Raw genomic sequence first — 24,035 nt, 5'->3', positions numbered from 1 at the left:
CATGTAAAGCAAAATGCAAAGCAAATAATTTAAAGATAAATCAGATTAAACAATGGTGATTGGTGCTATTCTGAAAGAAGCTTGATGTGACAGGAACATCCTTCAGACCTCAGAAGATCAATGGGGGAAAAAAAAAAAAGACAAACAAGAACTACATGGAAAGCAGAAGTTATGGCTGAACAGAAATTTACCTTTATTTAGATTCTGATTCTTCGAAGAGCATCAGTTGTTAAGTTTGGTTTAAGCCATGCTTAAATAAAATGCATACAAAATATGATTATTTATAGCTCTTTTGACTGGAAAGCAGAAAATTCTGTGTTCTGTTTCACCATATTTGCTAACTTTATTCTGATGCAAAACCTTCTAAATGCAAATCATTTTGAAAGTGAATAAAATAATCTCCAAGTGATCTACCCCTGCCCTTTTTATATATGAGCTCTGTGACGCTGCCTTCTTTTCAGTACATGTTCCTTTGTTGCCATTTGGCTTTCGTGGAGATTGTGAGCTATAACCCATGGCAGTCAGTTTCAGAGTCCTCACTCCAGTGGGCATCTCGTTTCTCTGCCACAAGTTTGATGAATTGAAAGTGACTAGCATAAAGCTTGAGTTTATCACTGATGTCCACCCATTTCACTTTTCCAGCATCATCTCCAGCTTCTAAGGTAAGGTTATCCATTATCTCACCTGGTTACCAAAGAAAAAACATCATCAAGAAAAAGTAATTTATTCATTTCTTTTTGAGCATAATTCTGTATCTTCAAGTATTGCTACTATAATAACCTTAAATCATCATTATATTAAGTGGCCAAGTGAATTAAAAACTAGAATATTCCAAATTTCCCAAATGCCCCAATTTTAACTAAGTTCCTAAATTTTAAGTGACGGTACCAGTAAGAAAGCTTTTCTCTTTAAAAAGTAAAAATATTACCCTTCAAAAAAAAAAAGAGAAAAAAAATAAACATGAAAACTCACATCAAAATTCCAGAAGGATTACAGATTTAAATGTTAAAAAAAAATGAAAGAAAACAATTATTGATGACTCACTTTAGAGTCTTAAGGTAAGTGTACTTTTCCAAGTATGACACCAAACCAGGAACCATAAAATAAAATATTCAGTGGGGGGATGAGGTGGTGGTGGGATGACCTGGGAGATTGGGTTTGACATGTATACACTAATATGTGTAAAATAGAGAATAAGAACCTGCTGTATAAAAAATAAATAAAATAAAATTCAAAAAATATTTAGTTATATTTATAAATACATATATATTTATTAAAATATTTATAATTATCAAAAATTAAAAAGAAATGCTTTCAATCACTGTTGGCAATCTAAATGGCATGTTTCTGTAGGACAATTTGGCAATGTTTTTCAAGAGCTTTTAAAAAGCAAATGCTCTTTGATGAGCATTCATTCAAAAAATATCAGAGTGCCTCTTATGCACCAGACTCTGTACTGGGGATACAATAAACAACCCAGCAATTCCACTTCAAAGGATTTATCCTAAGGAAATAAAAAGACAAGGCTACTGAAGTATTCAAGGCAACATTATTTATAACCAAAAAGAGAAAATGGGACATAACCGAACTTTCCATCTAGAGGGCACAGATTATTAAATAAATGATAAGACAGCTACACAATGCACTCCCATTAAAAGGGAAGCCATTCTATAAATACTGGTATGGAAATATGTCCATAATATATTTTTAAGTGAAAATTCAAGTAACAAAACAGAATGTACAGTGTGAGCCCATTTTATTTTAAAAACAACTATATAAAATCTGGAAAAAGATAAATCAAAACGCTAACAGTGGTATCTTTGGGAAATGAAATAACTGGTGCTTTAAAATTTTTTCCACTTTATGTCACCTATTTTCTAAATAACTCATTATAAACACTATATCCTTTATCTTTACAATGATTATCTTTAAAATAATAAAGCTGCTTCTTAAAAGAAAAGAATCAATTGAATATTTCAGCATAACAGGTTTCTAAATCCCAGTGCTAAAATGACAGCTCTTTGTGTATCTCACAGCAACTACAACATCCAATTTTCAATGGAGAACCAGAATTAAGAAGTAAACCTGAATCTAAAAGTTAAATTAAAATATCTGATTATCTAAATAACAGTGTCCTCTAACATGCTCTTTATCAGATCTAATGATGTCTGAAAAGCATCCTCCCCTTCTGGTCACCTAATAAATTACACAAAACAGAATTCTAAAAAGTTTAAAGTTTATAGTCTGACACATGAAGAGCTTGGAAATCATCACTCCTATCTTCACACACAAAAAATCTGAACAAACTGAAAATCGACAACTCTTTTTGGATCCATCAGAGAATTGAGGTCACAGGGCACAATGCCACCCTGAAAACTAGAGAGACAGGCAAATACAGAGAATCACAACTTACCAGGAACAGAATCCCACCTCTGGAGCTAACAAGTGGTAGAAACATTTAAAAAGTAACTGACTCATTTTTGGAAACTGATCTGTGAACTAGCTTGAGAGAGAAAATCTCCTGGAGGCACAGTCTTGGGGTGGGAGGGTCATATTTTTAGGAGTTTTATCTCAGGAATGCCACCAGGTTCTCAGAGTAAAGACAAGAAAAATCCCCACTTCCTTGCAGCAGGGAGAGGGGAAAAGTAACCATTCTGAAATTAGACAAAGCATTCTGCCCTTAAGGAAAATATTTCACCAGTCCTAACCAACCTGGGGGAAGGGAAATACCCAACTCTAGCCTCCTATCTCGCCTAAGGAGTGTGAGGGTGGAAGGAAGAAGCTGAGAAGCAGCTGTGAAGCTGTGAAGGTCACAGCCCAGGGGCCCAGGCTCACTGAAAAACTAAGCCCTAATCACTGAGTTCTCCTATGATTCTCCTCCAAAAGCCCACAAACCCCCTCCAAATCCCACAGCAATAGGGATTCCATAAAATAACAGGGAGTGTAACTGAAAGAATTGCGTGGCACAGACCTTATTTAAGTAGTCTCTAGAGAAACCCAAAGACAACAGAAGAGACAAAAACAAAAACACCAGAGGAAATTTTAGCCTCTGACACGTACAATTACAGCAAGTAAGTACAGCCTAACTCCTAGTCAACTAAACATAAGGCCTCACACTAAAGATCTATTTACCTCAGTCTCTTTTACTGGATACATCATGTTCACCTTTCAAAACAACTAGAAGGCATGCTACAAGGCAAAGAGCACAGTCCGAAGAGACAAAACATCAGAATGAGACTCAGATATAGCAGAGATTTGGATTTATCAGACCACAACTTTTTTTTTAAGTTCAGAGAGAAAATAAAACAGTGAAAACAGTGATTTGAACAACTCAAACACTATAAAATCAACCTCTAGTGGGTCAGTCATTGTTTTTTAACTCCAAAAATACGGAGCTAACAAATTTATCAGTACTTAAGTTGTAGAGACCTGCTTGTAAATTATATTTGCATACTTCTCCTTCTGAAATGTTTCTTTTAAGTTCTCAATACTAGGATGAATTATCCTAATACTTTGGTTAGAGTTGTTGTTTGGAAGTAATGAAATTGGTGCTGGGAGTTTTCCGAAGTTCAACAAGAATGTAAAAGTGACAGATCTTCTAGTTCCAGCCCATTTTGTAAGGAAAAAACTGAGTCCAAGAGAACATGTGATTTGCACAAGGTTATACTGAGACAGGAAGGGGGCAGGGCAAAACCTTTAAAAGAATGACAACTTTAGGGCACATAATTTTAGTCTATAAATTTAACCTTAATTTTATATGCTACCAATGGATTAAAGGATATTAGTTACTGGTAACACTTTTAAAGCTTTCTTCTACATATTCTTTTAATATAAACAATCTGCTTTCATACAAATATTATCCTATAACCGGTAGTTGATTGACTTAAAATGCTAAAATAGTCCAGATTTAACTGTGCCCCAGTAGTCTGCTTCACTTAAATTGGATCCTCTAATTCAGTTAGCTTAAAAAACATAAGTAAGATTACCTGTTTCATCATGGTAATTCACAGCTTCTGTCTCCATCCATGCGTTATCAGTGTTCCGAGGATCATCAACATAACCTTTATATATCTATTTTTAAAAGGAGACAGACCAAAAAAAAAGTGCAGGGTGAACAGGAATGGGTAGAGAAGAGCATGCTACCTTCATTAGAATCAGAAATATCCTGTTGCAAACAATGCACGTTTAATTAACATTAGTGAACTGTACACTTAAAAATGGTTAAGATGGCAAATTATATGTTATGTGCTTTTTATCACAAAAAAAAAGAAATGTAAATATTACAGGACCTTTAATGTAGCATTCCATACACTTGTTTTACATTTCCCAGGGAGGGAATTCCCTGATGGTCCAGTGGTTAGGACTTGGTGCTTTCACTGCCAGAGCTCAGTTCAATCCCTGGTCGGGGAACTAAGTTCCCACAAGCCGCACAGCTCAGCCAAGAAAAAGTCGATGTGAAAATGAAATTAAGAAATTAAGAAAACAGGGACTTCCCTGGTGGTGCAGTGGTTAAGGCTCCACGCTTCTAATGCAGGGGGCGCGGGTTCAATCCCTGGTCAGGGAACTAGATCCCACATGCATGCTGCAACTAAGAGTTCACATGCCACAACTAAGGAGCCCGTGAGCCGCAACTAAGACCCAGCGCAACCAAATAAATAAATTTTTCTTAAAAAAAGAAATTAAGAAAACAATTCCATTTACAATAGCATCAAAAGAATAAAATATTTTTAAAAATAAATAAATAAATTTCCCAGGGAACAGTATTCTCAAGAACATTTTGAGGCAGCTTTAAAATTCATAAAACCCTCAATACCTCAGACTCTAATTTCAGAATTTAAGAATAGTCATATTTGGGCCACATGATTTTTTTTAAGAGTCTATAAGTATTTTTCTGTTTTAATAACTTCTGTGATTATAGTTTCAGACATGCAAAGATAGATTCTTCTAGTTAGAAATCTATAAATAAGGTTAGTAAAGACTAATATTTAAGCTATTAATACATGAAAAGATTTGGATCCAGCCATCTATGACAAATGTGACCCGAAACCCAGACAGCATATTGATAGATAAATAATTAAGAAATCCTAATTCTAGAAAGAAAACAAAGCAATTCAAAGAAAAGCCAATAAAAAAGAAAAGAAAATCTACCCTTTTCCTTATTATTAGTGCACATATACCTTATAAAGTGATTTTTTTTTAATCACAAAGGGTATGTAGACAAAACAGCCATGAGACTTAAATGGTTATGAACAAGAAAAACTCTGAACATAATTTTTAACATAATTTAAAATATATTATATACATATATATATACATATATTTAAATATAAATGTCCTTTCAAAAAAGCTGAATTCATGCAAATTTTTTAAAAAAGAAAAGATTTTCCATTAGATGGGTGAACTCAGTGTCACATTAGCTCACACCTAAAGAAAAATTAAGAGGAAAAAATGTATTATAGTAAATGATGTAACTGGCCTAAAGTTGGACTATAAAAATTTGAGTAGAAATCTATTTACAGTTAAGAGCTACAATTAATTTGTTTTTATGAACGTGTATTTCAAATATACAAGTATTTCACTTTATTCAGAAAATGATCTACCAGATTTCCAGGTGAACTTTAAGTAATTTTCATTAATCCCCAGGACTAAATCCTTCCTGGAAATCTTCATTTCTTACCACTAGATGTTCCTGGCTGAAGAGCTTGTGCAACTTTTCCTCTAATTCTCTCTTTTCAGCACCAGATTTCTGTAAGGAGTTGAGAGCTTCCTCACCAAATTCTCTTTTCAGTGTGGCACTAATCTTCTCTCCTGGATCCACCATCCCCTAAGAGTCACATTTTTGTTTAGAAAAAGTAATAAGCTTCAATTCAATCAATAGATATTTACTGAGTGATGCAGTGGACATATATTGCTCTATCTGCCCATAATCTTCTGTGATATGTTCTTCTCTAAATCATTTGTTTCTAGTAGAAGCTGCTTAGCAGCGTATCCCATATACTCAACCATAGTAATTAGTCCAAAGTTAGCCTACGGTCAACTGAGCCAGTCAGACTCCTTTCCTGGTATCTTCCGAAGTCAAGCTATGGAAGGAAGGGATGCAGGCAAGAAAGAATACAGCAAATTGATACTTTCCCCATTGGTCATTCCATTCCAGCCAAACTGACCTCCTCAGTGTTCCTAGGATATGCCAGACATATCCAAACCTTAAGGCCTTTGTACCTGCTATGACTTCTGCCCAAGATGCTTTCCCCAGATATCCATCCATTCAGTCGTTCACCTCCTTCAGATCTTTATTCAAATGTCACCTTCTCAGGAGACCTTCTCTAACCACCCTATTGAAAATTGCAAACTCTCAAACACTTCCTAATCCCCTTCCTTGCTTTAGTTTTTCTTAATATTGATATTTATCACCTTCTAACATTACAGTAACTTGTTCATGTTATATTATCTGTCTCCCTCAGTGGAGTGTGAGCTCCAGGAAGACAAGGATGTTTGTTTATGTTGCTCTGCTGTATCCTCAATGTCTAAAATATTAGCTGACAAAAGGCAGATGCTCAAAATATACTGAGTAGATCAACGACTCTCAAAATTATATTAACGACAACAGTTCCCTGACTGATCAGAATTTCAAATGACAATAAAAATATAAGATCCTGTGATGATATCATTGTATTTTGCATTCAGCACTGAGTGGAGTTTGACTATTTGGCTCTTATAATTAGCCTAAGCTTTTGTCACAGTCAGCTACAACCTTCATTTTCATTCCATGTTACCCGACAAAGAAAAAAAGCCATTCCTGCAGATAGGAGAATGTGTATATAAAGAGCCATCCTCTCATCAAACTATCTCCATTTCACAATATGGCATAAAATATAAAACCCACTACTGAACACATACACATTTTTAAAAGCCCCTTGAAATATACTACTGACATGAACTCAGTAGAAGTATACTCTTCCTGATGATATTATGAAAACTCAAAAAACTACAAGGAACAGTAATAGTGTTATCTTTTTAAAAATACTAAAAATCTTACCTTGGGCTTGGAGTAGGTGTTGAGTTCTGAGATGAAACCCAATATTAGTGAGTATCTACTATACCAGGTGCTTTATATGCTATCTCTAATAATCCTGTGAAATATGTATGATTATTTTTAAAACAAAGGTCTGAACTCCATATCACTAGCTCAAAGTGCAAAGGTCAAAACACAAGCCCAGGTCTAACTCCAAAGTCCATGTTCTTTCCCAAAGGTCTTAGAATTAGACTCAGATTCTAACAGCTTTGTTGTATTATCCTACATTTGCCATTGACAATGATACTTCATTGCAAAAGAATCACTGGGGAGGAATGGAGAATAAATGAAGTAGAAAAGATCCATACACAATAACCTTGTAGTAAATAAAGCAGCTAAAAAGAACTTACAACACTGATTTGACTTAATTTTAATGCTTACCCCTGGGATGGCCCATTCTCCACAGTCTTTCCTTTTTATTGCAACAAACTGTAAGATGTTTTTCCCAGAAATCGGATGGGTAATTTTATTTCCACTTCTGTCCCTTTTCCACCTATAACAGTAACGTAAGGTCATAACTGATTCAGAACAAAGACCAAGGTTCTATTTCAAGCTTAAGACAAAGCTATAAAGATATATTTTTCTTTATAACAGAGTATATATAAATTTACCTCAAATCAGCTAGTTTTGTAAAGAAATATTGTTTTGTATTAAAAATATTCTTTATTTAGCACTGTTACAAACCAAGACAAATGTCTACTTTCCATAAAGGATATTATAGTCTCCATAATAAAAATTCAAGATATAAACAGTTTTTACTACTTAAAGTAAGATTTATCAAAAAAAATTAAAAGCAGAACAGAATTTAAAAGAAGGGTCATAGGGTGGGATAGGGAGGGTAGGAGGGAGGGAGACGTAAGAGGGAAGAGATATGGGAACATATGTATATGTATAACTGATTCACTTTGTTATAAAGCAGAAACTAACACACCATTGTAAAGCAATAATACTCCAATAAAGATGTAAAAAAAAAAAAAAAAAAGAAGGGTCATAAAAGTTTTTTTTTTTTAATCCAAGGATCCTTTTTAAGAATTTTAAGTAGTGAAAAAGATCTGTAATATTTGCTTTTAACAGTTTGCCCTACGTTTTCAGAAAAGCAGATTATATGATACAGGTTCAGCTGGTCTCAAGAAAAGTGCTTCTCAATCTTTATCCCCGCTTCTGATAAAAGAAGTCTCACACTATCCTTTAATTTAATTTTATATCTCAAATTGAATTGCATTTTTTTAAAGCATCAAGGCGACATTAATTTCAGAATGTGCTTTTTCTAACCACAGCCTCCTTCACAAAGATGTTGATAAATCTCCCCTTCTCCTTCCCTACACCCACCACATCTACTTCCTCCTGCCGAATTTTAAGAATAGTTTTAATAGTCCCTTAGGCAAAGATAAAGATTTTGAACTTCCAGTACTAAACCAAAAAAGAAAGCCTATGATCTAATCATCACTACGCATGAGACTCAATAAAATATACTAGTTTAGAAGACCTAAATAGACATTTCTCCAAAGAAGATATACAGATTGCCAACAAACACATGATACGATGCTCAACATCACTAATCATGAGAGAAATGCAAATCAAAATTACAATGAGGTATCACCTCACACCGGTCAGAATGGCCATCATCAAAAAATCTACAAACAATAAATGCTGGAGAGGGTGTGGAGAAAAGGGAACTCTCTTGCACTGTTGGTGGGAATGTAAATTGATACAGCCACTATGGAGAACAGTAAGGAGGTTCCTTAAAAAACTAAAAATAGAACTACCATATGACCCAGCAATTCCACTACTGGGCATATACCCTGAGAAAACCATAATTCAAAAAGAGTTATGTACCAAAATGTTCAATGCAGCTCTATTTACAATAGCCAGGACATCGAAGCAACCTAAGTATCCATGGACAGATGAATGGATAAAGAAGATGTGGCACATACATACAATGGAATATTACTCAGCCATAAAGAGAAACGAAATTGAGTTATTTGTAGTGAGGTGGATGGACCCAGAATCTGTCATACAGAGTGAAGTAAGTCAGAAAGAGAAAAACAAATACCATATGCTAACACATATATATGGAATGTAAAAAAAAAAAAAAGTAGTTCTGACGAACCTAGGGGCAGGACAGATATAAAGATGCAGATGTAGAGAATGGACTTGAGGACACGGGGAGGGGTAAGGGTAAGCTGGGATGAAGTGAGAGAGTGGCATTGACATATATACACTACCAAATGTAAAACAGATAGCTGGTGGGAAGCAGCTGCATAGCACAGGGAGATCAGCTCAGTGCTTTGTGACCACCTAGAGCAGAGGGAGAGGGAGGGTGGGAGGGAGACGCAAGAGGGAGGGGATATGGGGATATATGTATACGTATAGCTGATTCACTTTGTTATACAGCAGAAACTAAAACAACATTGTAAAGCAGTTATACTCCAATAAAGATGTTAAAAAAATTTTTTTGAATATAGTAATTTAGATATGAGTGCCCAGATTTCTTTATATTGTGGCTGAATACCATATCTAACCCATAATTCCCCCCCCCAAAAGAGTTCATAGTCTAGCAGTGGAGCTAGACATGTATGTGAATAAACTACAAGAGTGACAGCTTGATGAGTACAGTAAATAGAAATGAAAGAATAATTGGTATAAGAAGACAACATCTGTTTTTAAGAATGCCAGAGACAGGAAACAAAGTTATAAAATAAAATAATGTATTCAAGAAACTGAAAGTATATGTGGCAACATAAGCATCAGTGAGGGAAAGATAGATGGTGAGGCTGGAGAAGTATGCAAAGAATTCATCAAATTCATCTGCTTAGAAGCCAGAGAATATTTTTTAAGCAGGGAAAAAGCCATTAGCAATTTGTATTTTAGAAAGCTCACTCACTTTGACAAAAGTTTGGAAGTTGGTTTGGAGGGAAGCAAGACTGGAGGCAAGAAAACCAGCCAGAAGACTGTTACCATGGTCCAGGTACAAGACGATGAGCACAGGACTGAAGGTAGAGACAGTGAACATGGAGAAAAGACAGATTTTACCTTTACTTTTTTCTTTTTTAGCCTTTACTTTTTAAAAGTCATTTATATAGCACTTATTATGGACCTGATACTGTTGTGCTTTAATGTATTTATCCACTTAAGCCTCAAAACCAGCCTATAAAGTAGCTGTATTATTGTGTTTATTTACAGATGTGGAAAATGAGGCGCAGAGAAGTAGATAACTTGCCTGAGGTTGCAGAGGAAAAAAGTTGTGTAAACCAAGATTTGAACCCAGGCAATCTGGTTCCAGAATCTGCACTCTTAATCGCTATACTATTTTACTTAAATTAAACAAACAGAATTTACACTAATTAGGTAAGAGGAGGGATAAGGTGGCAAATGATGGCTCTGTCCACTCAGAAACGTTTACTAGCACCTACTACACCTCATGTGCAAGGAGCTGGGAAAACGAAGACTAACACAGAGCCTCTGCTGCTCAGGCAGCCAGCCAGCCGGCCAGTCATGGCTAGAGCCCTGGGAAGAGAAGCTGAATATAGAGAGATGCTGCTGGGCAAAAAGGCAGGACCATGCAGATGATGAAAAGCTTGCATATCACATTTACATTCTCAGATTTTATCCTCAATGGACTCATTTAAGGATTTTAAACAGAGTAGTTTCTTGTTATGTTTCTGTTAGTACCAAATACATTGTCACTAAATTTAAAACAAAATTTCTTGATACAACAGAAATCATATATCATTTTAACTAGTGAACCTCATTAACATTTATTAAATGCTAATGATATTCCTATGTATGATTCATATTCCCTCCCTACTTCTGATGGGCACACCTTCCTGTTTCTTTTTTTTTTTTTTTTTTTTTTTTGCGGTACGCGGGCCTCTCACTGTCGTGGCCTCTCCCATTGCGGAGCACAGGCTCCGGACGCGCAGGCTCAGCGGCCATGGCTCACGGGCCCAGCCGCTCCGCGGCATGTGGGATCTTCCCAGACTGGGGCACGAACCCATGTCCCCTGCATCGGCAGGCGGACTCTCAACCACTGCGCCACCAGGGAAGCCCCACACCTTCCTGTTTCTAACCAAACAGGAAAGAAAATCATACCGCCATTAACTTTTTTTTTTTTGCGGTACGCGGGCCTCTCACTGCTGTGGCCTCTCCTGTTACAGTCTGTATTACTCAGCTCTTTGCTACTGAAGTGTGTTTTAGTTCTTACCTGGTTATGATGGGATCTGCAGCATGATTGGGGCCCCATCGCCCCAAAAGCCCCCGGCCAACCAGTCCTGTCCGTCCTGCAGGATTTCTGGGAAAAAAAAAACCATAAAATCAATTGAATGTGCTCATCTTTTTTAACACAACTTGATATGGCCCAAAACAAGGTAGTAAGAGCAATAAGAAGGAAATAATATCTCTACACAAATCGAGTAGCACTATTACATATTTGACACTCAAAGTACAGATTTCCTTATAGTGTTATTTAACTCTTCTTTCATGCTTGTCTTAAGTTTTGGGCTTGATCCAGGAGGAGGATCTCATTTCTATAGTTGTTCTACAATATAAGAATTTGTTTCAGTTTTCACCTATACTTCAAAATTCAAACTAGAATCTTACTGGACTCAAATCTGGAAGAATGAAATGCTCTGCACCTAATCATCGTCTACCTCTGCGACAGCAATGCTTTATCACTGAGGACACCCACACTTCACTTTCTCAACATCCTCTTTTCCCATTCCACTCTCCTACAACCTATCTCACTCAAATAGTTTTGGTTACATTTTAAAGTCCATTTTTTCACAGTGGGTTCTACTAGATTTTTATTATCAGTAATAGATATTTTGTAGCATATAATGAGATAGAAGTATTTAATATTTCAAGATTTCAAATATACCAAATTCAATTTTTTATAACAATTTTATAAAAATGCCAACTACTATTTAGCCTAATGCCACACCCAATGTTCAAAAGTCTGTCAGATAGACATAGCAACACTCATGCCTGAGTGATTTTCTTCCAGTTTCTTCCAATATTCCTTAAATGTTCAACTTCCATTATGTAAAATCAAATGCCCTAATCTGCAATCTTACCTATTTAATGTTATATCTTTGATCCTCCCAGTATGTGAAAGTAAATAAACAACCTGTCAAATTTTCTTTTTCAGCCATCTCTTTTTATTCTGGTCTTCCCTGTGACTTTTATTAAAGTTGAGTGAATCTTTATATTGTTTTATACTAGACTTAGAAATATTTCAGCAAGACTTGCAAATAAAAACAGAAAGACAAGACACCTGGCCAGGTGATGATAATTCTACTTTTCAAATTCAGGAGGGGAGGCAGGGTGGTCAGCAGCTATGTTTTATTCCATGTAACCATACACCCCTGAATACAAAGGATCAAAGCCAATATTAAGAGAGATAATGTTAGTTTTTATAGATGACCAAGCCTGTTACTTATAAACTAGAAGCTGTAGAAAAGACACATAGATTATCCTATAGCCTGAGCAGCAGAGAAACTTGTTTGCAGAAAAAGAAAACCAAAGGCAACATATAAAGAAAAGCAGACATAAAGCAGAGAGACAGTTCTAATGGATTTCCAACTCCACCCTTACCTAAAGTTAGCTGCATTTCTGCTCTGGGCTTGAGATGATCCTATAGCCCTGTGGTAAACTTCACTTTTTCACTCAAGCAAGCTACAGTTGGTTTCCATTAGTCAGAGAGTCTTGACTAAAACAACAGGCTATCTTGCCTTTGCTGACTATCCTTTTATATATGTGCATGTCTTTTAATATATTTTACCCAGAAAAGAATCTGAGGAGTAAGTCAAATGCAAGGAGAGTTTGACTTGAAAAGGTTCAATAACATAGAAAGGCGAGTAAGTAATGAACAAAGAAAGAATTTAGCAAGAAAGACCAGGCTGGGGTGAGAGGAGCTCTACTATCTCCAAGTCTTAGAAGAACTAAAATTATTTTAGTTTTTGCAACATTTTTACGAGGTAATAAGCATGATTACCAAATCTGTGATCCTTTCTTTGTTTTATTTGAGGCATGCTAATTTTTACATTTCTTCCTAACTTGTATAACGTCTTCTTAAGGAAAATGGAAAATTTTGGAGTTGTGTAGAAAAATCATTTTTAGAAGTACAAAAAGAGGGACTTCCCTGACGGTCCAGTGGTTAAGACTCTGTGCTTCCACTGCAGGGGGCACAGGTTAGATCCCTGGTCGGGGAACTAACATTCCACATCCCACTTACATGCTGTGCAGCACGGCCAAAAAAAATTAAAAATAAAAAAAGTACAAAAAGATACGTGATGTTAAATTGTTGGGTTATTTTTATTTTTACTCATTATTTGGACAAATTCTTACTTTAAGGTATTATCTCACTTTATAAATAACTACTGAAATACAGTTTTTAATCCTTTCCTTCTCTGTTAATCTATTCAATTACAGTTGACCCTTGATCAATGCTCCCGTATAAACTTATAGTCGGCCCTCTGTATACACGGTCCCCCTGTATCCGTGGTTCCACATCCAGGGATTCAACCACACTCAGACGGTGTAATTCTGTAATATTTACTATTGAAAAAAAATCCATGTATAAGTGGGTCTGTGTAGTTCAACCCCTGTTTTGTTCAAGAGTCAGCTGTAATTATTTCTACTTCAAGGTAAGGTTACAAGAAGATGCATTCAAACCCTGTCTCTACCACTTACTCACTGTGTGCAAACAACTTAACATTCTCTCTCCTTACCTGTAAATGGAACTAAAAATATCCACCCGCAGGGTTATTGTGGTGATTTAATTAGATCACATACATAAATTCTTTCATACAATGTCTGGTATATACAAGCACTCAATAAACATTAATTATATTGATAAAATAAAATGTATATTTTAAGGCAGGACAAGAAAATTTAAACATAAAATTTTCTGTGTCCATCTGGGCCTCCACCCTCCTTCCTTAATGTGCAGTGTGCATCTGCACTGCACATTAACCAGACCTCCTCAAAGATGGGAGTGCCTGCTTGACCATAAAAATCCACTTTTTCCCCCTTTATTCTGACACTAGCAATATAGCTTCTTAAAAGAACGGCATTCTCTCCCAACTCTGAAAGATGGCATGGTGACTTGCTGCTTGCTTTGCATGTGCTCACCTGGACTATGTATCTTCGGTGAACTTTATGTGAAATATCGGTATGTCATTTTAGTGTACAATCCTTCATCTCGAAAATGTATATGACTGTATCTTCGAACAGGCGGAACAGTTCTCAGAGCTTTCTGAGAGTCTGTCTTCCAGGTTATAATCCTCAGTTCGTTTGAATAAAATTCCCTTCATTCTTCTTACCTTGATTGTTAATTGAATTTTCGTTGACAGTATTTTCTACCTTTTAAAGACCCATTATTGTAAGATGTCCCATCCCCAGTACCTACCTAGGTCTTCCATTTTCTATCTCATACAGGCCATTCTGGCTCTTTCTCTCAACATGCCCATCCTTTTCATTAAACTTCGGCGAAAAGCTGCTTTCACTGTAATGAGAATACCAATGCAAAATAAGAAATAATGACCCAATACTACCAACAGCTTAATAATGCCAGTCAGTTATTTGTAAAAGCAGTATCCTTGAAACTAAATTTTTTAGTTACAACTTTAGTTAGCTTTCATTTACAAATTCATCAACTCCTTCAAAACAGTTTCTGGAAAAAGAAGATCTGTTTAACCAAAACACCTTGTAAGACAAGGATATGTGTTGTAACCCCTCTGGGAAGGACTAATGGCAGACACACTGGAGCTCCTCCCACATACTACAAGAAAGTCTATGTTACTATTGGCAAAGTGGAATTGGCCGTGGGCACAATATGGCAATTAATGGTTCCTATAGTTCTAAAAATAAGATTCCTTCTGATATTTTGTCGTTTCTACTGTTTCAAAGTAATTTTAATTTCTTCAAATGTACACTGATTAATACTTTGATCAAAGTAAACCCACAAAACATGAATTCACCCACAAACTTCATAATAACCATGATGTAGATTAAAATAGATGTAATATGCTGGAAATGTTCCAGATCTGATCTGGACATAGCTCTGGATTACAGAGTTATATACATATAAAATCTTACTGAGCTACACCTGCATACTTAAGAAATGTATACTTTACTGCATGTATGTCATACTCAAAAAAGAATTTTTAAAGCTATAAATAAACTACTTTCCTCCCCATTATGAAATCGCTGACATAGTTGCACTGACAGTGAATATTTATATAGCACTGGACAGTTCACGGGCAGCTCTGACATAAGTTTCACTTTTTTTCTTGCTTTAATTCCAAAAAGCAAGAGAATAGATATATTTGTGCTCTGTTTTGGAAATAATTTCCAACTTGAATGATCCAGACATTTTCTCAAGACTTCTAACCATTCTTCCATTGAACGCACATGTAAAAATAATTAAATGGTAAAAATCATGAAATTATAAAACCAGACTTATAATGCTCTTGGGACTCTAGAAATGCACCATTATATGTGGAATCTAAAAAAGAAATGGTACAAATGAACTTATTTACAAAACAGAAATAGAGTCACAGATGTAGAAAACAAACTTACGGTTACCAGGGGGGAAAGGAGGCAGGGGGATAAATTGGGAGATTGGGATTGACATATACACACCACTATATATAAAATAGGTAACTAATAAGGACCTACTGTATAACACAGGGAACTCTACTCAATACTCTATAATGACCTATATGGGAAAAGAATCTAAAAAAGAGTGGATACATGTACATGTATAACTGATTCACTTTCCTGTACACCTGAAATTAACACAACATTGTAAATAACTATACTTCAGTAAAAATTTTAAAAATAAAAGAAACTAAATAAATATTGAATACTAGTTAATGAAATACTTGTTGAAGTATACAGGGGGAGATGTACTGATACACCAAAAAAACAAGATGGGGTCTTCCCTGGTGGCGCAGTGGTTGAGAGTCCGCCTGCCGATGCAGGGGACACGGGTTCGTGCCCCGGTCCGGGAAGATCCCACATGCCGCGGAGCGGCTGGGCCCGTGAGCCATGGCTGCTGAGCCTGCGCGTCCAGAGCCTGTGCTCCGCAATGGGAGAGGCCACAACGGTGAGAGGCCCGCGTACCACAAAAAAAAAAAAAAAAAAAGAAAGGAGGAGGGATAGATGGACATATATGTGATAAAATAAGTATAATAAAATGTTGATAAAAGAATCAAAGTGGTGGATTTATGAGTGTGCCCCATAAAGTTCTTTCAAATTTTCTGTATGTTAGAAATGTTTCATAATAAAATTTTAGATAAATAAAGGGAGCCATCTTCTGGGGGAAAAAAAAGCGTGACTCTAGTTATAATTGAAGCATTAACGCTAGTAATACAGCTTGATTTAGACAGTGACACAAATTTAACTTTTAAAACACAAACTGAACGAAAAATAAGAAGATGTATTGTCTTCCTCTGTTTACACTGTATAGCACCCCTGCCAACATCATTAATTTTAATTGTACATAATGTGTATGTATAATATATGTGTAAACATGTACATCCTCTAAAATGAGGGAAATGGAACTCATTTACAGCTAATAATTTCTCCACAAGTTAGCTTCTTGATTAATTGATAATCCAAGTACTATCACAAACACACCTTTGGATTAAATAAGGAAACTGTGGGTAGAAATCAAGTCACAGCAATAAGTGACCTGGTAAAGTTTAACAACCTAATGAACTAATATGGATCAATCCAACTAGCAAAAGTTCTTATTTAACTGACTAAATAAGGCCTTGAGAGGACTATCATTTATAATAAATTTACCCATTAAATCAAACTTATAAAATGTCCCAAAACTAGGGCAGCAGTTTAGCAGAGTAGTTAAGGGCATGAAATCTGAAGTCAGACTGAGCTCAAATTCAAGCTATACCATCTACTAGCTACATGACCGACCATATGCAAAGGACAAACTTTCTGTGCTTCCATTTTTTGTGTGTGTTCATTTCTCTATAAAGTAGAAATAACAACCCTGTCTGCCTTCCAGAATAGTTACAAGAATAAAATAAAATAATGGTTATAAAACATTTAGTACAGTGCCTACCTCACAGTTAGCACATTTTACAACTCTATCATTATATTTATCAAAAGAAACATAAATATAAAACATGAATCAACACAGCACTTCTCTGAATTTAGTCAAAACATTTTTGCTTGACTTTTTTTTTTCCTCTTTCTCTCTCCGTTTTCTATCCCTTTTCTATCTTCTCACACTGGTCTAATTTTATCATCATCCTGTTCTTAGTAATCTGGAAGAAGTTTCTGAAAAATATTCACTATTCAAATACAAGTCTAGCTATGTTGGAAAATAACCACAAAAGGTGTTATTGATAACCCAAACAAAAGAAATAAAAACAGAGACCACCACTTGTCATTTCATAAAGTAAAAAACTCCACAACAAAATAGATTTACCTATTTGGAAAGATCACCATAAAACCCCCAAAAGAATAAACAAAAATGAACTGAATAGTTTTGGCAAGAATTCAAGCAAATGGGAGGGACTTCCCTGGTGGTCCAGTGAGTAAGACTCCGTGCTCCCAATGCCGGGGGCCTGGGTTCAATCCCTGTTCGGGGAACTAGATCCCACATGCATGCCACAACTAAGAAGCCCGCCTGCCACAACTAAGAGCCCGTATGCCGCAACTAAGAGCCCATGTGCCACAACTAAGACCTGGCAGAGCCAAAATAAATAAATAAATAAATATTTTAAAAAAAGAATTCAAGCAAATATGGAAACTGAGTTATAATAAAGTCAAGCACTGGATAAAAACTATTTTTCAACCATAAAATGATAATTTACAAATACAACCATTACCTTCTCCAAAAGTCTTACACCCGGCTAACACCAACTAATTTACTCACCTGATCTGAGGATCTGCCCACCGAGGTCCAGCCAAGACAGAGACTGCAGTGTATTCCACAGGATTATAGTCTTGCCACTCAACAAGCCAGCCTACCTTTTCATTAGGAACCTGGCTGCGTTGAACTTTTGAACCTGGGTAAGGAGATGTCCGAGCCTTGTTGTGGGAATTCTCTTTGGTACCATCAGAACCAGACATCATGTTGGAGTTAAGATGAAATCCACAGGATGAAAATGAGTTACTGGGAGGAAAAAGAAAAATGTTTTATATAAGTACAAAATTAATTAATTAAAGAACCTAATTCACAGACCACAAGATAGAACTTTTCAAAGACTTAAAAATCAGAAAATTCTAATTTGATGCATATTAGTGTAAAGATCCAACATCTGTGAGAGATTATTTTCAAATATAAAAATATTGCTAGGGGGCTTCCCTGGTGGTGCAGTGGTTGAGAATCTGCCTGCCAATGCGGGGACACGGGTTTGAGCCCTGGTCTGGGAAAATCCCACATGCTACGGAGTAACTAAGCCCGTGCACCACAGCTACTGAGCCTGCGCATCTGGAGTCTGTGCTCTGCAACAAGAGAAGACCGCGACAGTGAGAGGCCCGTGCACCGCGATGAAGAGTGGCCCCCGCTCAACGCAACTAGAGAAAGCCCTCGCACAGAAACTAAGACCCAACACAGCCAAAAATAAATAAATTTATTTAAAATATATATATATATATATATATATAGTTAGGGACTTCCCTGGTGGTCCAGTGGCCAAGACACTGTACTCTCAATGCACTGGGCGTGGGTTCAATCCCTGGTTGGGGAACTAGATCCCACATGCATGCTGCAGCTAAGAAGCCTGCATGCCGCAACTAAGAAGCCTGCATGCCTCAACTAAAGATCCTACATGCCACAACTAAGATCCCACACACAGCAACAAAGATCCCGAGTGCCGCAACTAAGTCCCAGTGCAGCCAAAATAAATAAATAAATATTTTAAAAAAATATTGCTAAATCTTATTAATTGAAACCTACTCACTGAATTTATTTTCATTGAGAAAAAGGGACAGAAGTTTACTTTTGTTAGCACAAATGTTGGGGAAGATAAGTTTGTTATAAAAATTCAACCACAAAAACAAATGTAAAGGAAGACTCTTAGGTCTACACAAAGGAATCAATTTTATAAAATAGTTTACGGTCTAACATACATGTGTAAAAAATGTATGGCAAAAATAGCACAAAAGAATAACAGGAAATGGAAATATACTGTTGTAGGATTCTTACATTATACACAAAGTAATGTAATATTACTTGAAGTCAGACTGTGATAAATGTACAAATTATAAACTTTAGAGTAAAATAAGAGGTGTAGAGCTGAAATAACTAGATAGTATATACAAAAAAAGAGAAAACAAAAAACTGAACCTTTACCTCACAGCCTACACAAAAATTTTTCATTTCTCTTCCTAAGAATTTAAATGCCTTCTCATTATTCTTAGAGATTAAAATTCCTAATGACCCTAAATTAGGATATTTAATATGATAAAGGGGATTCTGAGAACATGGTAAACTGATGACAGCTCCCTTCCTCTGCTCTCACAATACTGTAACAATTTGCCCTTCCTGAGACAAATGGTGGATGGGACAAACACCAACTTTATGGGGTGGTGAAATAAGTCAAATTCATGTGCCTCTTGATATAATATAGTGAGAAGCACAGAGCAATCATTTCTGCGGTATTCCCTACAAGAATATATGACCTGAGTCTAGACATGAGGAAATATATAACACACCCACATTAAAGGATAACTTACAGAATAAAGGTCCATACTCTTTAAATCACTAAGGTCATGAAAGATAAATGTCCAGATAGAGACATGAAAACTAAGTGCAATCAATGATGAATATACTTATATCCTTCAACTCAGTAATTTCATTCCTGGTAATCTATCCCATAAAAATGAAATAACCAGGCTTCCCGGGTGGCACAGTGGTTGAGAGTCCGCCTGCCAATGCAGGGGACGCGGGTTCGTGCCCTGGTCCGGGAAGATCCCATATGCCGCGGAGCGGCTGGGCCCGTGAGCCATAGCCGCTGGGCCTGCGCGTCCGGAGCCTGTGCTCCGCAACGGCAGAGGCCGCAACGGTGAGAGGCCCGCGTACCGCAAAAAAACAAAACAAAACAAAAAAACAACCCAATTTAAAAAAATGGGTGGAGGATCCGAATATTTTTCCAAAGAAGACACAGAAATGGCCAACAGAACATGAAAATATGTTCAACACTGCTAATCATCATGGAAATGCAAATCAAAACCACAATGAGATATCACCTTACACCTGTCAGAATGGCTATTATCAAAAAGAAAACAAATAACAAGTGTTGGTGAGGATGCGGAGAAAAGGGAATGTTTGTGCACTGCTAATGGGAATGTAAATTGGTGCAGCCACTACGGAAAACAATATGGAGATTCCTCAAAAAAATTAAAAATAGAACTACCATATGATCCAGCAATTCCACTCCAGGGTATTTATCTGAAGAAACCAAAAACCCTAATTAGAAAAGATACACACCCCGCCATTTTCACAGCAGTATTATTTATAATAGCCAAGATATGGAAGCAGCCTAAGTGCCCATCAAAAGATGGATAAAGATGTCTCTCTCTCTCTCTTTCTCTCTCTCACACACACACACACACACACACACATGCGCACACACAGTGGAATATTACTCAGCTATAAAAAAAGGAATGAAATCTTTCCATTTGTGACAACACGGTTGGACTCAGAGAGTATTATGCTAAGTGAAGTGTCACACAGAGAAAAGAGAAAGACAAATACTGTCTTTCCACTTATATGTGGAATCTAAAACACAAAACAAATAAACAAACATAACAAAACAGAAACAGAGTCATAGATACATAGAACAAACAGGTGGTTGCCAGACGAGAGGGTGGTAGGGGGAGGAAAGAAGTGGAAAAGGGAGAAGATTAACTGAGGTACAAACTTCCAGGCACAAAATAAATGAGTCACAAGTATGAAATGTAAGATGTGGGGAATAACTATGTTATCTTTGTATGGTGACATAAGGTAACTAGACTTACTCTGGTTATCAAGTTAAAATGTATGGAAATATCAAATCACTATGTTGTGTAACAGGAACTAACATAGTGTGGTAGGTCAATTATACTTCAAAGACAAACTCATAGAAAAAGCGATCAGATTTGTGGTAACAAGGCAGGGGGGACGGGGCTAGAGGGCAAACTGGATGAAGGTGGTCAGAAGGTACACACAACTTCCAGTCATAAGACAAAAACGTACTTGGGATAATGTACAACATGATAAATATAATTAACACTGCTATATGTTATATAAATATATGAGAGTGGTTAAGAGAGTAAATCCTAAAGTTCTCATCACAAGGAGAATTTTTTTTTCTATTTCTTTAATTTTGTATTTATCTGTGATGATGGATGTTCACTAAACATGTTGTGACAATCATTTCATGATGTATTTCAAATATTTATGCTGTACACATTAATCTTATACAGTACTGTATATCCATTTTATCTCAATAAAACTGAAGGGAAGTATTATGAAAATAAATTTTATATTATAGGTATATAAGTATATAGATTTGGTTATAACCTAACTAAGTCTTCAAACAAGGAATTAATCAAATTTGTTTTTCTTATATTTCTATTACATTTTATTTATAACTACATTATTCAGCAAACTTCACTTTTATACCTTCACAGTCAAATCAGAGGGGATAATTTTAGCAAAAGTATTAGAAGCCTTCATCAAAATTTCCCCAAGACCTCCCTTACTCCTTTGATATTCAAACCATTCTTGCTTGAAACACTATCTTTCCATCGGTTTTGTCAACTTTTTTTTTTTTAACAAGAGCATTATGTCTTTTATTTTCCATGTACCTGTCCCTGTGTGAATCGAGGAAAGGATACTACCTGCCTTTTTTTTTTTGAATAGACTATTTTTTAAAGCGGTTTCAGGTTCACAGCAAAACTGTGCAGAAAACACAGAGCTCCCATGTACCCCCAGTCTCCCCACCACACACACATGAAGCACCCCCCATACCAACATGCCCCACCAGAGAGTTACATTGGAAATAAGTGGGCCCAAATGTCCTAAGTGAGCAGTGGGACGTAACCATGGAAATCAGCCCTCCTCCCTCCCTACCCTACAAACAAAAAGTCGGTATTAGTTGTTTGTCCCCAGGATAAAACCAAAATTTAAAGAAAATGAAGGACTAGAACCTCTATTGTGAATTAGGTATTAGAGAACACAGCAGAAATTTAGGCTTAATATCTCCGTAATTCACACTGAGGAAATAAAGTTAGGGCAGCTATGTTCAGCGGGGAAGCTGCTACACAAGTGTAAAGTCTGGCACGGGAAGGGGGAGGTTTCCAGCCAGTCCACCTGCTGCCACCTGCTCACACACCCTCAGCCGAAACCGTCAGGTCTAGGTGCACTGGTACCTGGGGGCAATATTCAATCAGTGCTCCTGTTTACAGAAAACAATGCCTATTATCTACATTAATCAAAATATAAATAACTAGCATCCGCCAGATGTTTGAGAAAAAAACAAGGAAAAGGGACCAAAAAGGAACAGAACCAGTGACCCAGAAGGGTCAGACAATTCAGGAAACAGAAAATAATTTTTATTCTAATTATCATTTTTACAGATTCAAAGGACTTTTATAGCCATAAAATAAGAAGAGGATATTAAAGAGAGCAATTAGGGGGAAAAAGTTCTTGTCAAAATTTACGATTCAATAGAAGAGATGACAATGCACAGGACAGCAGTCTGAACTAGTAATCTAGAAGATAAATTTGAGGAAAATCTCTAAGAACTTCATACAAACAGACCAACCAATGGAAAATTAAAGAAAAAGAGAAACAGAGGCACTACCCAGAAAGTCCAAAAGCTATCAGTGGAGTTCCGGGGGTGGGGAAAAAGGACAGGACAGAAGAAAAAATGGGGGAAAAAACAAATAGAAGAAAATTTCCTCGTGCCGAAAGTAAACATGACATGAGAAGCAAAAATATAAATAAACAAGAAACAAACAAACAAAAACTCCTAGAGGCAGCCTCATAAAACTTGTTTATTACTCCGCGCCTACCATGGGCATGGTACCTAGGACATCGTGTTTAGAAACCAGAAGGAGAGAGGAATAAAAGGAGGAGGCAGCGTGAGCTACCATAAATGCCTGAATTTATCCAAGGCAAATTTTTTAAAAAAGGTAACTAATAAATATATTATCTACACTGAAATGGAGAAGTGGAGGAGAGCAATGACGACTTATATTTTTCCTTTTACAGCATTTATACGGTTAGCATCTTTAAACTACGTGCATGTGCTAATTTTAACAATAATGTTTTAAGTATTAACCAAAAAAAAAAAAACACCAAAAAAACAAAAAAATGGCACGGAACACCACCACACCCAAACATGTGCTATTTAAACTCTCTGGGGACAAGAATGTTAGTGACTCATGGAGGATGGCAAAGTTCGAGTAGCATAAGAAAGGTCACTACCGCTTGTTTTTCTCAAAAGGCAGGTAAAACATTTTAAAGCCTTTTAAAAAACGTGTATATGGCCGTAAAGAGCTGGGACCCAAGCAAAGCCTACTGAAGCCGCCCGACCAGAAGCTGCTTCCCCGTCACAACACAAGGACTCGGGACAAGGAGCCAGTACTAGAAGAGGGAATACCTGCACGCCGCGATGCTGCAACGGCCCAACGACTTGAGTGTCACTGAGGCCAAGGCCACAGAGAGAGACACGGTGGCTAAAGTCTTCCCCAGGAAGCGTCCGGCCATCAGCAGCCCGCGGGAAGATGTGCGGAGCAGGGTCGCTGTTAGCTTGGGCCGCAGCCTCCGGCCTCCCCACACCCCTGGGCCCCGGGTATCCAGCAGGCACTAGGACCGGGCGGCCCTCGGGTTCCGGAGCGGGAGCAGCCAGTTTTATCTCATCAACACACAGGGGACCAAACGCCCTCCCCAAACAACGGCCCAGCTCGACACACCGCCCAGGGGACGCCCAAGCGGCCA

At 36.8% G+C, this 24,035-nt stretch overlaps 2 protein-coding genes across 2 annotated transcripts in view; both read right to left on the bottom strand.

Annotated features, from left to right (window-relative positions):
* DSPP (dentin sialophosphoprotein) overlaps positions 1–330 on the bottom strand; it is a 144,099-nt gene extending 143,769 nt beyond the window's left edge. The window contains exon 1 of the mRNA XM_049709017.1: positions 192–330. The gene's annotated coding sequence lies outside the window, so the exon portion shown is untranslated. The remainder of the gene's footprint in view (positions 1–191) is intronic.
* NUDT9 (nudix hydrolase 9) lies at positions 170–24,035 on the bottom strand. The gene is made up of 8 exons (XM_004266148.3): positions 23,698–24,035; positions 17,979–18,218; positions 14,481–14,576; positions 11,277–11,363; positions 7,454–7,565; positions 5,678–5,824; positions 3,987–4,071; positions 170–684 (listed from the first exon to the last, which is right to left on the bottom strand). The coding sequence occupies exons 1-8, from the start codon at positions 23,802–23,804 to the stop codon at positions 506–508; spliced, it is 1,053 nt and encodes a 350-aa protein (XP_004266196.1). The 5' UTR covers positions 23,805–24,035; the 3' UTR covers positions 170–505.

Source organism: Orcinus orca, chromosome 4, assembly GCF_937001465.1.
Source record: "Orcinus orca chromosome 4, mOrcOrc1.1, whole genome shotgun sequence".
NCBI classification, from domain to species: domain Eukaryota; kingdom Metazoa; phylum Chordata; class Mammalia; order Artiodactyla; family Delphinidae; genus Orcinus; species Orcinus orca.
This window is presented reverse-complemented; position numbering and strand designations above follow the sequence as displayed.